General features: G+C 49.7%; 1 protein-coding gene across 1 annotated transcript; it reads left to right on the forward strand.

Moving 5' to 3' along the window:
- Positions 1-179: 179 nt before the first annotated feature.
- Positions 180-17489, forward strand: MICOS10 (mitochondrial contact site and cristae organizing system subunit 10). Its single transcript, XM_072977498.2, has 4 exons — positions 180-323; positions 8899-8946; positions 15588-15697; positions 17212-17489. The coding sequence occupies exons 1-4, from the start codon at positions 257-259 to the stop codon at positions 17218-17220; spliced, it is 234 nt and encodes a 77-aa protein (XP_072833599.1). The 5' UTR covers positions 180-256; the 3' UTR covers positions 17221-17489.
- The last annotated feature ends 263 nt before the right edge of the window (positions 17490-17752 follow it).

Consider the following 17752-nt stretch of genomic DNA (forward strand, 5'->3'; position numbering starts at 1 on the left):
TCGGGCCTAGTCCTCCAAGGTCAAGCCTGGTTGCTAAGACTCCCCTTGGTTACGGAGTCCCAAAAAGGAAGGGAGAACCGGAAACGGGTCTTTTTTTTTAATTCCCTTCCTTCCCCGGGCCGTTCCTGCCGAACTCTCGCGAGAGGAACGCCGGGCCAGCCGAGGCGGCGGCGGCCGTTCTCGCGAGGCTTGGGCCCTCGGCGGGGCGGGCTCAGCGGGTGAGTGGCGGGCGAGGTGGGCGCCGGCGGAGGGCAAGATGGCGTCGGAGGGTGACTTAGGGAGGAAGTGGGACCGGTGTTTGGCTGACTCCGCCGTCAAGCTGGGTAAGGGGGCAGGGGAGGGAAGGAGGGAGGGAGGAGGGGAGAGGGGCCGGGGGGGGGTCTGTGGGGCGGGCAGAGGAGGGGGGGCGAGCGGGGGAGCAGCCCCGGCGGGGGGGGGGGTCCCTGCAAGGGGGAGAGGTCTTGGAGGCGGTTCTCATCAAAGCACGTTGCCATCATCATAGCGTCGAACACATTGCAATAATAATCATAATAATCATAATAATAATAATGATGATGATGATGATGATGATGATGTAATAATAACAGCGTGAAACACGTTATCATCATCATCTTAGAACTGCAGAGCTGGAAGGGACCCCCAAGGATCATCCAGTCCAGTCCCTGTCTTGGAGGCCCAGGGGAGGATTCGAACTCCCAGCCTCTATATATCCCAGTGTATGAAAAACAGCATGGAAATGGGGCACCCTTACAGAAGTCATTACCTGCTTTTGCTAATGGTGGGGGACTCAATGTTCCTGCTGGTTTTCCGCCCAATGGGGTCCCCAAAGCAAATTACGCTACATTATACAGTATATTGTTCAGCGTATGAAAACGTGGCAACCTAGTTGCCCAAAAAACCCACAACGTGGGTGCCGATGTTTGTTTCAGCTTCTGATCCATCCATTTTTGTGTGTGTGTGTGTCATCCTCAGGGGACGCCCCTCTTGGAGGGCCTAGAGGCAAAGCTGCAGATTCCTGGCGTTAATGTAGGCCCTGTAGGAGGTGGTGAAACCGTTATGTGCCAATAAAGCCTCCATCGCTACCCTCCGTTTAAGGCTGAGCAGCACCTTGGAGGCCTGTTGGCGTTCCTCTAGAGGAGTAGAGCAAACACACCCATGTTTCATCGATATCAGCTGGACGTTTTTTGAATCACCGCTTAAAATACACTGGAACACAATGTGGCTGTCAGGACTAGGAACATAAGGAGCAGCCTTGTATAGAATCAGATCGTGGGGCCTCCTAGCCTATTCATCATAAATCCGAATCTAATGGGCTGAGAAGTGTCCGGATCTTGCACTAAAATTCGATGGTGTCGCTATATCACACTGCCATCGCCAACTCGAAACCAAGCTGTCTGTCGATTGTGTGCTGTGGAGGCAAACAGGAGTATTTAGGAACCTCTGAATTCACAAAGTAGCCTCGTACCTTGCTCTTCCTTTCCTGTAACAAAAACGCCCAGATCCAAAAATACTTTGTTAAGAGAGAAAAAATCCCTCGAGTTTTAAAAGATGGGGTACTTTTTCTAAGCCGGTCGGTGTAAAGTCTTAGGACTAAAAAAAAAAGGCTCATACTGTTGTTGTTTCCTTTAAACGATGCCAAGGAAGAGAAGAGGTATATCCTTAATATCAGTACATTGATTCCATGCATGGTCTGGGCGGTGGGATTCTCACTGGGGTCACAAAAGGCAGGAAATGAGTACCAAACTCTGAACTTAGCCACAGCTCTGAATCCTGAAGCGGGCAGCAGTTAATAAAATTGCATGCCCGATAAAACATATTGGTCTTTCAGATACTGTGAGACACATTGATTTCCCCCCCTCCATATAGTGGAATTCTCATTAAGCGAGAAAAGTTTCCCAGAGTTCCCTTCCTAGAAGTTAAGCAGCCGGCCATGAACTGCTCACCACACCGGCACGTACCTTTCTGAAGCCAGGGTTGCACAAGCTGCCTCCAGGCATCTCAAGCTGGCCGGGACGGTGAGGTTTCTGTCTGCAACCTTTCCCATGCACAGGAAAGCCCTTTCAAGTTTCGTATTATAAAACTTGTTTACTTGCGATGGGTAGCATTCAAAACAAAACATAAGTCAGTTTGAATTGCAAATGAGTTCATAGCTAATTTGCGCTTGTCGGTGCAATTTTCGGCTCTGCCGTTCTGCGCCCGATAATAATTTGATCTTAATTGGACAGAGGTGAATTGCCACCGGCCTGCCTGAGAAGATTGCATTGTTCGTGGGATTAAGATCACGATAACAGGAACCTTTGCTAGAGTGGCTCAGGGAGAGTCTGGCAACGCCCGCGTCTAGTCCTGCTTCCAGACTTCTTTGTGAGATTTCTACCTTGGCTGTCCCCACTGAAAAGAGAGCTCAAGGCAAGTAGCCTTGCACCAGCCTTTTGGGAGTTTTCCAAGGTTTGGGCCGACCGCTCCCAGAATTCCAGGCTGTTGAACATATTTGACTGGAGCTAGTGCGTCTCCAGGGACAAAAACTCTGGAGAGCATCATTTGGGGGCCAGGTGGGATCAGATCCTCAAGAGTGGCCTCATGTAAACCACTACACACACAATTCCCTAGCAGGTGTGTGTTCTCTCTCTCTCTCTGCCGGTGAATTTCTCATGTTGACGATCAGGCTCTCTTCCCCTATTGCGCAATACGCCCATGTGCTGATGTTCCCACCTGCAGAGCCCTGGCAGAGATTCCCAGCAAGAGTTTCTCATGGCTTGCTGAAGTGAGTCAGCATCATGTTTGGGCACAGATCTTTAGCCCAGAGTGTAAGCTGGAGAAGCAATACTCACGGAAATGGAATCAGAAATTTATACACCCATGCATAGAGCCGGGGACGCGATCGCAAAGCTAAGCATAAATCGGCAGTTTTCTACTTGAGAGTCCGCTTCTGTCCTCACCAGGGGCTACTGTCATGAACCTACGAATCTGTAGCCCTGAGGTTTTGCTGACTCTGAAGCAGTGTGGACCGGATCAGTTCTTGGGTGAGAAACTATATCAAGAACCCCGTGCAACTAAGAGGGAGAAAAAATATAATCCATATTTTCCCATGGAAAATTCCAGACCTCCCCCAAATTTCATTTATTTCCTTAGGAAGTTTATATTATGTCTTGCCATCTACCTTTTAAAAACTGGTGTTTGGCAAAAATATTCAGAAAAAATCAACAGCAGGGTTTGTAAACATCTGTGCTGTTAATTCCTGCAGGGGCTTCCCCTAACTGTAGATGAAAGCCACTAAAGGGGGTAAGAAACCCCAGAGGCCCCTGGATTTAAAGATACCAAACGCAGGATGGTCTGATCCTGGCAACTCCATGAGCTCAGACCGCCTTCCTTTCAGCGGCTTCGGTCGCCACCACTCTTTCGAGTCCCTATCGTTTCTCTCCATCAACGATTCTGGCTCGGGTTGATGCAACAGCTCCCTAGACTGTCTCCGATCAGTGATCAGAGATAACATCGGAAGGACCTTGTAGGTGCCTCTGCCTCGCAGACAGTCTGCTCCTCATCTCCGGTAAACGCAACCTTAATCTTGCCTGACTAACAGGAGGATTGGATGCCAGGCACCTTCGGAGGAAAAGCAGACGGCTTGAGCGCCTGTGGTGAATCTGTAGGAGTCACCGTTCTGTCAGCTGTCAAGAGATGTACTGAGATCAGCAGTCCATCCAGGACAAACAGCAGTTCTCCCCCGAAAGCCCAGAGCTTTTACACCTTCTAAAACATTTCAGATTCCCCCTGGCCAGCATTAGCGGCACCTGTTTCGTGAGTGGTCGGGAACTGGTTTTAATGTGACAGAGAAACGGTGTCGGCATTAGGGTAACTTCTCTGGATGAAAGGTGGGCTCAGAAGGCGTCCCTGTTGATGCTCTGGTTCCTGAAAGGCAGGCTGTGTGGGCAGGCGGGCAGGCAGCTGGTTTTATCCAATGTCCCCCAAAAGAGGCACATGTGGAAACCACAGCTGCACCTTGTGCCCAAGGAGCACAAACAGGCAGGATCACCCGGAATCTCGCTTTGAAACAGCCTTAATGATAGATTGTGAAATGATTACGTGGAGGAAATGATTTGAACATCTTAATCCACTTGTCCTTGGCAGAGCTCAGCCTGGGAACATGCTCATCTTTTCCTGGCCTCTGTTTCATGAATGCGTCCTCCTTTGGAGGGGATATTAACCGCCGTGGGATGTGTCTCTACTCGACAGGGCAAGCTCAGAAATTGCCCGGTGCTCCTTGAAGAAAACCCACAAATGCGCCTTCATCCCTAATCCTTCCTTTGTTCCGACACCGGAAAATACAAAGTGCAGAACTGCTAGGTTTATACGTGGTTTGGATGTGCTGTAACCCTATCTTCCTTTTTTTTTAATTTGCATTTTGCTTTGTGCCGTGAGTTCTGATTTAATAGAGCGGCCCAAGGAGACCAATAGGCGACTTTTTAAAAGGTACCAGAGAATGATGGCAACGTAGAGCCTTCAAAAACCTTCTCTGAGCCTGGGTCTGTTTCTTGGCAGTGTCCTTTGTGCGTGGTCGGTCCTGTGTGGAAGCGACAGGGAATATTCTTAGAAGGAATGCTTTCTTCCTACGGCGCAGGCTTTTGCCAAGAAGTCCCTCTTTCTGAACTTGTCACAGCCAGGGTGGGGGAATTATTCATCACGAGAGGCCAGAGAGGTCTGCCATCGGGAGATCTTGGGTGTTTTTTATTCCTTCTCTCGATTTGTTTTCCTTGTAAGCAAGACCTTTGATGTTTTATTGTTATGAATTTAGAGCCCGGCTTGGAGGTGCCGACCTTTAGTGGAAACAGATGCCTCTGTCGAAATCCTTCGGCTCAGGTGGGAGGCCTTCTCAAGGAAACCCTGCGTGCAAGACCCGGGAGCCACAAAGCCCATCAGCGGGTTGGGCTGCTCTGTCCGTCTGCCTGTCTCTTGGCGCCCAACCCAGCCGAGAACACTGACTCCCCCCTGTTCATCCACTAGGCACGTCTCTTGCTTGAGACCCGCCCGGGCTCACTCTGGAGCGGGGCCGGGTGTCTCGCATCCAAGTGCTTTGGTTTGTTGGTTCCCAAGAAAGGCTGGCTCACCCTTCCTTGGTGATGATCACCGAACCCCAACTACTTCTTCGTGGAATGGAAAAGGATCCCCATGAATGGTTTCCCAAACCCAGGCAGGGAGAGAAAGTTACAGCTGCTTAACTCTTCCTCTTCTTGGCAGTCAGTGGAGATTGTCGTGAGGGGATTAATTGCTCAGAATCCGACCGGAGCAAAAGAGGTTATTTAACCTTCCCTGGTGGGGAAGGGGGCATTTGATTTATTTTTCTTTTTAATAATACAGGCAGGCCTCCGGTCTTTCCCTTCAATGATGCCCAGGGGCAACTTCTGAACAGAGAACAGGAAGCAAAGGGTGGTGTGCCATTGATTTTTTTAAAATCCTAGGGATGTTTCTCCGTGCTTGCCCGAGAGTAAGGAATGGCAGCCTTTCTCTGCTTGCCCTATGGCAGGGCGAGGTGCTCTTCTTTTTTGCACATCATGCACAATGCATGCAAAAACTATGCCAACTAGACAGGACTCCCAAGCGGCCGCCAAAGAGAAGCCTTGGATGGCTTTGTTTGTTGCCTCTTTTAAAAGAACTAGCCAGTCTTCCTGGGCTAGCAAGAGGGTCTGCGGCTACTCAAAGGGAACGGCGACCAAGTTTGCCCAGGAGGCGGCCGGAGACCTTTTGGGCACATGGAGGAAACCTGGACGTGGGGAAGTCCTCCTGGTTTCGCTCTCGCAGGGAAAGCCAGGGAACCTTGAGGTCTTTGGCAAGGCCTCCTTGAGATGTTGGGTCCTTTCAAATGGACAAGAGCCAGGGGTTCAGAGAGGCTTCTCCCTCCTGCCAACCTGGCGTGAGGAGGATGCCCAGTCGGGGTTTCTGCTCTCTGTCATTTCTTCAAGATGAGCTAACCTGTTTCAGTGGGCAGCGGGAGAGCGGTGGTCCTCTCCAGGCAGGAAAACATAAAAGAAAGCAGACAAAGCAGTTCACGACAACCGGGCCATTTCAGCAGACACCCTCCCTGCTCTTTTTTTTTCCCCATGCTGAAATAAGCATTTTTTTTTCTGCTCAGCGACTTGAGATTCCAGCCGGTCTTCCTCCGAAGGGCAGCAGCTCAGCCCCTGCAGAGCAGAGGAACTGAGGCCTGGGGTCAAGGGGCCAAACAGTTTCAACGTTTGATGGATCTTTGCAGATGGTAATTTGTTTTTAAAAGAGGATAAACAGCCTCGCTCTTTTCTCTCCCCCTGCCCCAGTTCAGGACCAGCTGTTCCAGAGAGACGCTACAGTCCTCATTCGGGACCTGGTGCTTCCCGGAGTGCTTATTTCAACAGAAATGCGGCCTAAACAGAGCCTACAAAACAGAGCGACAACCCTAGATCAAAGCTTGGAACCAACTAGTTACAATGACCAGTTATTTCCAGCAAATTCCTTTTGCCTAGTAGTAATCCTTTAACTACATCGCAGTAAGATTCAAATTCAGCCAGAGATCGCTTTTCTACTCCTAGCAAAATCCAGAGGTTCTACACCTCTGGGAGAGCCTCGGTGTAACTCTTAAAACTTGCTTTTATAGCTAAAGGGAACATAGCATGACCAAATGGTGGGAAGAGTGTCTGTTTTAGCTCCTTCAGCGAAAGAAAGCTAATTTTTATAAAATATAGCTGGACCCTATGACTTGGAGGACCCTTTAATTACTTTTCAGTGGCAAAACATCTGTGGCTGGATAAGAACTGGCTCCCAGCATCTTAATATCTTGGGACACGTCCACTAAATATAGTTTCACATCTGCCCACCGTGGGTCACGTGGCCAACAGAAATAATGAGGGCAGACCATCCGATTTGGCTTGTACAGTACTAAGCAGAGCAGAATATCATCTAAATATTATTATTAAAACTTCCTTTAAAAGGCAGCCACGAAGCAGAACCCGAGATTTCTGTCTTCATCCATTTCTGTTCATCTCCTGCAATAACCTTTCCTGAATCTTTTTGCCTTTGTTCCTGCCAACCAAGGAGGCGTCCAGCCCCCAAGAATTGATTCGAACTCGATCCACTACCTGGGCTAAAAGGAGTTTCTTCCTGTTGCTGTATTTTCCCAACAGACTCTTAAAAGTCAAGACCAAGAAGCATGGACCATTCAGAAGCGTACAGCCCCATCTTTGAGATAGTTTCATGGAGGGTTTTTTTTTTTCTGTCTTTCAAGGCAGGAATTAAGATGTCGTGGGAAGACAGTTTCAGGACGAAACGCAAGGCCCATCTGGCCTTGCATCCAGTTTGCTTAGTGGCGGGATAGACGCCCATGAGCAGAGCTGGTCCTTGGCCAGCCTTGAAACCCATCCGGTGTCCTTGGCCAAACATCGCTCCCTGTCGACCTGATCCACCTCACAGGATTGTTGGATAGGACGCCTGTAAAAAAAAGAGAGAGAGACAGAGAGAGAGAGAGAGAGAGAGAGAGACCGGATAGAAATTAATAAGTGCAGTGAAGTGGCCGGGCTCCAGCGAGGCAGACTGGCGTTTGCAAATGTGTGTGTAATAAAAACATGTATGTTGATGTAAACAGATATAAACATAAGCAGCAAATAATACAGTTTATGGTAACCGGAGATAATATAGTATATCCATTTTGACCAGCAGCTGCTGGAGGCTTAGTCATCAGCCAGGCTTTCCCTGAATGCCATCGTTTTGGGAATGAATCTGAAAGTTTTAAACGAAGCCTGTTTGCAGAGGATCTTGAACGAAGTCTGCTGGGTACTGGCAAAGTTCTCTAGTTGCACCTTTTAAAAAATAAAAATGGGGGAAAGCAGTAGAGAGCCTGTCTTGAGACACAGCCGGCTTGGACGTGGGAGTCCTTGATTCGGTGAGCTTAATTCTTGTCTCCCGAGGGTTGTTCTCCAAGCTTGGAAAAGTTACTTTTTGGACCCCTCCTCTCAGAATCCTCTAAGCACAAGGGCTAGTGGCTGTGCCAACTTGGGCTTCTGAGCGAAGGTTTCCAAAGACATGGGAAGCCGGTTCTTTTCAGCGCCCGAAGAGGCGGCACAGCCGTGGAGGGGGTTCCGCCACATGCGCCCAACCAGAACCCCCTTTCCTGGTTGGTGAAAGTCGAGGCAGCCCTCCTGGAAGATGGCTTTTGCAGGTCCCAGTCGCGGGCTCTCTCGGCAGGCTCATTGTTTGCTCCTGGAAAGGGCCTCCCACCTGACCGAGAGGGACATCAGGCGGTGGCAGCTGTTTCCACTAAAGCGCGGCACCTCCAGGCTACCCTTTTAACTCCATAACAATAAAACATGAAAGGTCTCGCTTACAAAGCAAACAAACGGACAGGGAATAAAAGCCAAAGGGTCGCTGGCTGCGCCAGACGATGGGCTCAAGAGAAGGGGAGGCCGTAGAGAGGAGAAGGGAGCAGAGGACCGCTCTGCTCCCATCGCTGGGCTTAGCCTTAAACCCACCGCCATCCACAAGGTGAGGTTTATCGGATCCAGCTGTCCGTTCTAGGGTCCCGGCTGTGCCTTGAGAGTGTTCCTCGCGTGCTGCCCAGGTAATATATGTGCCATGGTGTCCTGAGCATTCTCGGGGCCCAAGGTGGCGAACCCCTGGTCTAGTCCATCCCCGTGCCAGGGGCGGAAGGCCACCACCAGGGGAATCCACCCGTCTTCCCCACATCATCCTTTCTGTTACCAAAGAGACACGGGAATCCTTCTGAAGGCACCCGAGCACCCATGGTGTCGCTCCGGTGATCTTTGGCCACGCTCCTCTGCGTCGTAACCAAAAACCATGTGGGCAGCAGGCGGTTGGCTTCTTCCGTGCCCATTGCCCAGCCCCCTCTACTCACACTTTGTGTTGTTGTTTTTTCCCTTGCAGGCGCCGGTTTTGGGCTGGGCGTGGTCTTCTCGGTCATCTTCTTCAAAAGTAAGTGGGCTTCGACTCTCTGGGTCCCTCCTGTGAGAAACGGCTGCTTTGAGATACGGGCTCCTTAGCCATCGAGGGCGGCGAGTCTCCAGCTGTCTCGCCAGCCAAGACTACCTTGGAGAGCAGCAGATCCCACTGGAAACTTCTAGATAGGTCGGAGGGCCGTGTTTCAGGGGGTAGCTCCTGCCAAGGATTCCCTGCAGGGGCCCGGGGTTGGACTATAGGACCTCTTGGGTTCCCTTCCAGGCCAACAGCATTCCACTGCTGTTTATTCCTTCTCATTTCTCTCCCACTCTTTCTGCCAAGCTGGGGTCCTTAAGACGGCGATGACTTATTTTTCTCCTCTCTGGTGGTCCTTGTTTCGTGAAGGCTTAGTCACCTTTTCTAAACAGTGATCTTCTCCGGAAGGTCCCTCTGCTATTTTCCTTTCCTTAAATAAAACTTGCCTTGCTGAGGAGGGGAGGGGGAAAAAACACAACATGAACTGCAGGCGCCCAGGGGAGAGCTGCAGAAGGCCTTCCTGCCGTCTGCGCCTCGGTAAACATTTTAAATGTGTATTTATACAAATCCCGCATTTCTGTTTATAAAACGATGACAACCATCTGAGTTTTCAAACACGACGCCACAGTCCCATTTTTAAACCTGGCTTTTCTTCCCCATACACATTGCGGGATGTGAAAGGGGGGGTCCACCGTCTAAGGGGGAAGGCACCGTCGGAAGACCAAACTGCTGCCATTTGAAGCAAAATCAGTCAGTGCAAAAGAAAAATTTTTTGTGCATGGGTGGGCAGATGTCCTGACAGAAATATAACTGGAGGTTTGAAGAAGTCCCCCCCCCCCAGGTTTGGTGAAATTGGTTTTTGAATGTTAAGACTGAGATCGGCCACACGTTTGCAAGGTGCAGTGCAGCTCCATCCATCTTTTTCCGCCTTCCAGAATAGTTTCTCTGGAGGTGAGTGTGACATATCCCAGTAGGTCTGGGTTTGTAATCAATGTGACAAACCCAGACCTACTGGGATCTATCACACAGTTACTAAGCTGCCACCAACCATTCCCTATAATAAGTCACACAGACCAGGGATGGATTTTTAAACAACAAAAGAATAAGGTTTATTTTAAATACAAACAGGGTAAATAAAACAATCAGGTGAATAAAATAAAGTAACGTGGCTTATTCTCACACACACAAGCATACAGTTTGGTTCACCTAGAACCTTTAACTTAAAGCACAGACCCTGAACCCATCAGTTCTGGCTAACCCACAGACACCTGAACTTATCAGGTTGGTACTCTGACACACAGTAGTACCCTGTCAGACACCCAGACTCCCACAACAGCTTCTTCTTCCCCAGCTGCTGCTTCGTCCCAACCCAGTGTCTCACAGTCTGTCTCAGCATCTCCTCTCACCACACAGGCATCACATATTTATACAGTACAGCCCCTCCTCCTGATGTCCCGCCTTCCACTCTCCATAGGATGAAACTTTCCCTCCAAACCCATGACAGACAGGTAACATCAGTGCTGTTATGTAACACCTCCCCTCTTTAAAAGTTGTTTTGTAGGGGGAAAGCTAAAAGTGCTTTTCACCAAAAAAACAACCTGCATAAAATACACAACAACATTTATACATACCAGATAATACTTACATATACTTACACTCCAAGTTAACCATAGCAAATATGCATTTAAACATTTTACCATATACAGTACATCAATTTACCTTTATTAATACCAACCAAATTCAAAACCAGGTACATTTTAACTTTTTGTTTTCATTATATACATATAGTCCATGTTCTTTCGCCGTCTTCAGTCTTCAGGTCTTCTTGATAAGGCGTCAGCAACACAGTTCACTGACCCTCTGACCACCTTCACTTCAAAGTCATAGTCCTGTAAGTTCAAAGCCCACCTCATAAGTTTGCTATTGTGGGTTTTCATCGTCTTTAACCATTGCAATGGTGAATGGTCAGTACACAGAATAAAATGTCTTCCCCAGATGTAAGGCTTGGCCTTCTGGATCGCGTAGACTATGGCCAAACACTCCTTCTCCACGGTTGCCAAATGTCTCTCACCTTTTTGAAGTTTCCTACTCAGGTAGGACACTGGATGCTGGTCACCATTCTCATCCTCTTGGCACAGAACTGCTCCTACCCCGCTGTTAGACGCGTCGGTGTAGATGATAAACTCCCGGTCGAAGTCTGGAGCACGCAGGACAGGATAGTTGATTAACGCCTCCTTCAACCTCTGGAACGCCGCCTCACAGTCGCCGGTCCACGGGATGCGGTCATCAGCCTTCTTCCTCGTCAGATCGGTCAGCGGAGCCGCAATCTCGCTAAACCTCGGGATGAACTTTCTGTAGTAGCCCACCAACCCAAGAAATGATTTGACCTTTTTCTTGGTGTTGGGTCTAGGCCAATCACGAACTGCTTCTATTTTGGCCTCCAGGGGTTTTATCATTCCTCCCCCTACCTTGTGACCCAAGTATTTTCTTTCTGGGATACCCAGCTGCAGTTTGCTCTCTCTGCAGAGCCTAGGCCAAAGCACTTCCTCCCCTGGGTTAAAGCGCCTCTCCCTGCCTTCCTGGTCATCCCAAGCTTTCTTTCTGACCTTTTGAGCTGGCAGGGTCTCTGCTGCTAGCTCTAGGTTTCTCCTTAGGTCATTCATCAAGGTGTCTATGTAAGTCACAACGTCTTGTGGGTCACCCTGGGCGATCTGCCCCCAACCCTGCTCGATCAAATCAAGGGGCCCCTTCACCCCTTTCCCAAATAAAAGTTCAAATGGACTGAACCCGGTACTGGCTTGTGGCACTGATCGATAAGCAACCAAAAGGGATTGCAGCTTCTGGTCCCAATTGTTTGGATTCTCTGCCAAGAAAGCCCTAATCATGCGCATTAGAGTCCCATTGAACTTCTCAGTTACCCCATCACTTTCAGGATGATAGGCAGTGGCTTCCCTGAGCTTAATTCCACAGATTTGCCATAAGCGTTTCATGAGCTTTGACGTGAACGATGTGCCCAAATCTGTGATTATCTCTGAGGCAAATCCCATCCTGGACATGTACCCCACCAAAGCATCGGCCACTGTGTTAGTTTCGATGTTTGTCAAGGGTATGGCTTCAGGATACCTTGTGGCATGGTCCACAATTGTTAGAATGAACCTATTCCCCCTCTTTGTGGCCTTGGGCAAAGGTCCCACAATATCCACCCCTATGCATTTGAACGGAGTGTCAACCACAGGCAAAGGGCACAACTTTGCTTTGGTCCTGTCGCGGTTATTCCCCTGCCTTTGACACACATCACATTGTTTACAGAACTCCCTGATCTGCTTCCCTATGTCAGGCCAGTAGAAATTCTGTGTGATTCTCTGCTGTGTTTTGTTCACTCCTAAGTGTGCAGCAAACATGTCAGAGTGACCTCTCTGTAAGATCATGGGGCGATACTTTTCAGGTACCACCAGCTGACTTCTGATCCCATCTCCCCCTTTTGAGATATTTCTCAGGGTTTCTCTATATAAAATCCCCTTTTTCTCCAGAAATCTCACTGGGGTTTCAGGTGTTAGTTGCGCGTCAGTCACCTGTTCAAAACACTTTTGGAGAGTGGCGTCTGCCTTCTGCTCCTGTCCAAATCTGCTGTCTGTGGTTAAGGTTTCCACCACAGCTTCTGAACTCCCCTCTGCCTCCGTCTCTGGCTCATCATTACCCCCCTGAACTGTCCCTGTGGTGGCTTGTGAGCGTGTAATCACTAGCACCCTTTTCACATGTTCAGCCAGGTCATTTCCCACGAGCACGGCTGCTGGCAGAGTCGATGAAATCGCTATCCGCCAATCTCCCCTCCAGCCTTGAAAGTTGACAGGTACCTCTGCTACTGGCAGAGAGATTATCTGCCCCTCAATCCCTGCCACCTTCATGCTCTCATTTGGGATTATAAACTCCCTAGGGATGATATCTGGATGGCATAGGGTTACTTGGGAACAAGTGTCCCGCAGCCCCCTATACTGACGGTCAAGTATTCCTACGTCCACCCCTGCTGTCTCAAACAACTGAGAATCTGTTTTTATCAGCAAGCAGCGCTTTACCTCCAGAAGAGGACCATTTTCCTCAGCCTGATCAGCAGAGGCAGCTGTCCCAGACTGAGTAGCCATGGCAACAGGCTCCCTCTGTGACACTGAGCCTTGCTCTTTCTGGACACAGCACACAGCTTTTGGCTTGGTCCCACTAGAATTCTGAGGCACCATTCCTTTTAGCTGCTTTAATTTTTCACACTCTGAGATTAGATGACCCTTTCCCTGACAGAAATAACATTTTCTAGTGTATTTGGATTCTCTCTCCTCTTGTTTCGGTTTCTCCCTCCAAATTCTGAGGGCTTGGTTTCATGCCTGAGGGCTTCCCTTCACCATGGGCCCCTCCCCCTTGCTGGCTTTTCCCTGGTCCCTGAGAGTACTTGCTGTAGGTTTCTTTGGGTTTACCTACAGATTTCCCCTCACCCAAGGGCTTTCTTATTTGGGAAATAAAATCTGCGATCTCTGCGGCTGCTGCCACAGATTTCGGTTTCCTTTCCCTCACCTGGAATTTCAATTCCCCCTGCAGGACTGAATAGAACTGTTCCAGGGCTATCAAGTCTTTAAGCTGCTCATAGGTCTCTATTCCCTCCTGCGATAGCCATTTCTCAAGCAGCCTCACCAATTGGGCCCCCACTTGGGTAAAAGTCTGTTCTGGTTTCTTGGTGAGGGACCTGAATCTTTGTCTCAGCTGCTCTGCATTTATCCCATGTCTGGCAAACACCAGTTTTTTAAACTCTGCAAAATCTTTCATCAATTCCTCAGGCATCTCGGCATAAACCTCAGCCAGGCTACCACTGATTAAAGACCGCATGATGGTCATCTTCTCAGTTTCCCTTACTGAGAAGTCCACAAACGCTCTTTCCACTAAGGAAAAGAACACCTCAGGACAATCTCCCTTGTGGTACACAGGGAATTTCTTCAGGTCAGCCTTAGACAATTGGCCTCCCTCAGAATCCCTATTATTATTATTGTTCTGGTTCATCAGTTCCAGTTTTCTTAATTCAAACGCCATTTTCTCTCTCTCCAATGCCAATTCAAATTGTCTCTGTTTCTCCCTTTCCTCTCTTCTTTCTCTCTCTAATCTTTCCTCCATTTCCCTCACCCTCAGTTCATGCTGTTGGGCTAGGAGTATTTTTCTGAGTTCTGGGTCCTGCTCTCCTGTGCTGTCACCTTGCACTGAGCCAAATTCATCCTCAGAACCTTGGTCAATCTGGGGGTCTTTCACCTCACTCATGTCTGCTACTTGGCTTCGAGTCAAGGGCATACCCCCCCTCAGAACAGGCTGCTTTAAAAAGTCAAGCCTCAAAATAAAACGACCACTTTTTTCCTTTTACCTCAGAACCAGCTCTCCCTAGAGATTGCTGCTGTTCTTCAGCACTACAGTTGCAACAGTATCGAGTCAGAGCCTACCCCCCTCTGCTGGGCCTCTCAGCTGGCAAGCTAGCTCGCTGTTGCTACGCAGTTTTTCCTCAGCTTTTCCCGCCAAAACTAGGCTGCCTCAGAGCACCTTAATCTAAGTCTCCCCAGTTGGCACGTTCTTCTACTAGCGCACCTCCCCGTGAGGTACACCTAGAAGATTACCTACGCGCCTCAGACTGTCCCTGACTAGACCCCCCTTGCTCTGGGCACACCTGCCAAGGCTTTGCTGGACCGCTGGACAACTGGACCAGTCGTATCCCACCGCTGCCACCAATCAATGTGACAAACCCAGACCTACTGGGATCTATCACACAGTTACTAAGCTGCCACCAACCATTCCCTATAATAAGTCACACAGACCAGGGATGGATTTTTAAACAACAAAAGAATAAGGTTTATTTTAAATACAAACAGGGTAAATAAAACAATCAGGTGAATAAAATAAAGTAACGTGGCTTATTCTCACACACACAAGCATACAGTTTGGTTCACCTAGAACCTTTAACTTAAAGCACAGACCCTGAACCCATCAGTTCTGGCTAACCCACAGACACCTGAACTTATCAGGTTGGTACTCTGACACACAGTAGTACCCTGTCAGACACCCAGACTCCCACAACAGCTTCTTCTTCCCCAGCTGCTGCTTCGTCCCAACCCAGTGTCTCACAGTCTGTCTCAGCATCTCCTCTCACCACACAGGCATCACATATTTATACAGTACAGCCCCTCCTCCTGATGTCCCGCCTTCCACTCTCCATAGGATGAAACTTTCCCTCCAAACCCATGACAGACAGGTAACATCAGTGCTGTTATGTAACAGTGAGTTTCTCAGGGGTTGTGGGAATGGCCTTCAGCCTCACACGGCCCCCCCAAATTACAATGTTCTCACGGATGAACTGCTAGAGGAACTTTAAAAGTGAAGTTTGCCTATTCTCTTGTACTCTTTCCGCTCAGACGATCGAGGCCAAGAGGGAGCTGCTTCTCGAGGCTCCCCTGGTGAATTCAGAGCCTGCCCCGATTCACGGCTCAGTCTTTTGGTTACGCCATTGTGGCAGCTGTGAGGGACGCCCTTCTTGTTGAACCTTGGGGATCTTCTGGATTTGGGATCTGGACGACCTTCTGTTCCTTCTGATTTCGCTTCCCTCCCCCTTTCTTCTGTTCCAGGGAAGACGTGGCCCCTTGCTTTCGGGTCCGGGATGGGCCTAGGAATGGCTTATTCAAATTGTCAACATGATTTCCAGTCTCCTTACCTTCTCCATGGGAGGTTTGTCAAGGTGGGTTCAGCCTTGGGATCTTTGCTCCACGCGGGGGCACGAATTCCAGAAACGGCGGTGGGTTTTTCTGGTGGTCGTTTGCTCCCAAGAGGGTTTTGTTGGTTAGATTTGTTTCGACTCCTGGGAATGTAGGGACTCTGGTCTAACCCAGCGGTCAGACGCAGAGGCTGCCCACGTGGGACCCAGAGTTGGGCGTCGCTTCCTCTCTGCATGTCCTCGTATCCCCTGCGTGGGTGATGTGCTGTCTTCTACTGAGATGCCCCCCTGCTCGCAGAGTGGGACAAAACCCTCATCTCACTTGAGCCCAGAGCAGATTACAGACAACTTCCAGATAAATTTAAATTCATACCTTTGGCCTTAACTTGAATCTGGGCTGTCTTCTGTTCCCACATGTTTGGAAGTGTCAACCAGAGGGTAGTTCCGTAGACACAGCATTCAGCGTGATACACTCTCCAGCCAAAAGATGTTGACTGTGGGCTCGGGAGTTCGTTGTTCTTTTTGCCACCCAGTTCCTCTCTGGCAACAGCTTCTCCCTCCCAGTCTTGTATATGGCATTTAGACTGGCCTCATCCCGCCCTACAGGAATATCGCTCCTGCCGTTTATTAATTCTGTGTCTCTCCTGCAAGCAGGACTCAGAACAATAAATGTAGATTTAAAACTCAGTTGAAAAACCTACCCCACCCCCACCCCCAGGAATCAGTCGCCACTAACCGCCCTCGTTGTAAAGGCCTTGGCCGCCTGGCAGAAAGCTCACACAGAGGGTTCAGCTCCATCTTTACATGTCAAGATTTCTGGTGTCTGGGAGCAGCCCTTGTCCCATGGACCCTTCTGAGGAACATGGAATTTCTAGGCTAGCACATCTGGCGGGCACGCACAGTGGGGGAGAGCATGGGAGACGTCGTTGGCTCCCTGGACAGAAACTGCTTGGTTTTAGCAATACTGCCTGGTGCCTCGTGGAGACTCGGTAGGAACTGATTCATTAATTCACAGATGACTTTGGGGGGGGCAGGGTGGAGGGTTGTCTGGCAGCCTAGCATCCTGGGGGGGGGGGGTGTCGGAGGACCGGGTTCTTGAGGAGCTCCAGACTACTTAGCCGCCCGCATCAAAACCTTCCGACCGAACTGCGTCAGCGTTTCCCGCAGGGTTGTGAAACAGTCTTTTTAAAAAGAAAAAAAAAACTTATAAATGACACTGTTGACTTTTTCACAGACCCCTGCCCCCCCCTCGTCCCCAACGTGAACCCAGGGAAAAAGTCACACCCGCCTGAAAACCGCAGTGGACGTGGTTGGCTGACGTGGTTGCTTTATGTTGGAGTTCTGCGGAAAAAGAAACCTGTACTTAAAACCAGCCTTTTGTTTCTCACATAAGCAGGAGGTTGGAAGGGAGCTTTCAGGGGCTCCTCTGAGGAACACAACCCTCCCGTGGCGCTGCAGGCTTGGGGATCATGGGTTTTGTAGTGCAAACTGATCATGTGTGTGTGGGGGTGGTCCAGACAGTCTCCTTTCTTCGACAGGAGCAGTGACAGAGAGCCGGAAGACACTTTAGTGGCAGAAGAATGAAGACACTCGTGGGATTCTGCAGGGAATTCAGGACGGCCCTTCGCCTCGAGCCGCCGGTCTTCGGAAGCCACCCATCGTCCTTACCCGCCTGGCGAGCCAGTTGCTGATGCCTGGAAACACCCCTTCCCCCCTTTTTTGTATCTTCTTTTTTCTTGAGCCGCGGGGAAGACACCACAGCAAAGAAGGTGCTGCTTTGGGGAAAACACAATAAAAACAAGAAGACACACACACACTCCCCTCCGCCCGCTGCTTGGCGCGTCTTCTTTTGTGTACAGAAAGGGGGACCTTGTGGGGGGGGGAGGGAAAAGAGGCGTCTCTTCTCCGTTTGAACTCCCCGCAGCTGCAGCCACCTGGTTAAGCTCCAGTCCGAAAGCCTCCCACTGACAGCCACCCTCTTTCTGCCCCTCTTGGAAGGTTTACCGTTCCTATTTTGAAGCTCTCCAGCCCCAAAGATCTCACACACACATGTTTTATCTCTTGTTGCCTGTTTGGCAG

This window comes from Pogona vitticeps, chromosome 7 (genome assembly GCF_051106095.1).
Source record: "Pogona vitticeps strain Pit_001003342236 chromosome 7, PviZW2.1, whole genome shotgun sequence".
NCBI lineage: Eukaryota > Metazoa > Chordata > Lepidosauria > Squamata > Agamidae > Pogona > Pogona vitticeps.

Coding starts and splice junctions, on each gene's coding strand:
- MICOS10 (XM_072977498.2), top strand. CDS start 257: ATGGCGTCGGAGGGTGACTTAGGGAGGAAGTGGGACCGGTGTTTGGCT. Junction 324..8,898: donor TGACTCCGCCGTCAAGCTGG/GTAAGGGGGCAG, acceptor TTTCCCTTGCAG/GCGCCGGTTTTGGGCTGGGC. Junction 8,947..15,587: donor CTCGGTCATCTTCTTCAAAA/GTAAGTGGGCTT, acceptor CTTCTGTTCCAG/GGAAGACGTGGCCCCTTGCT.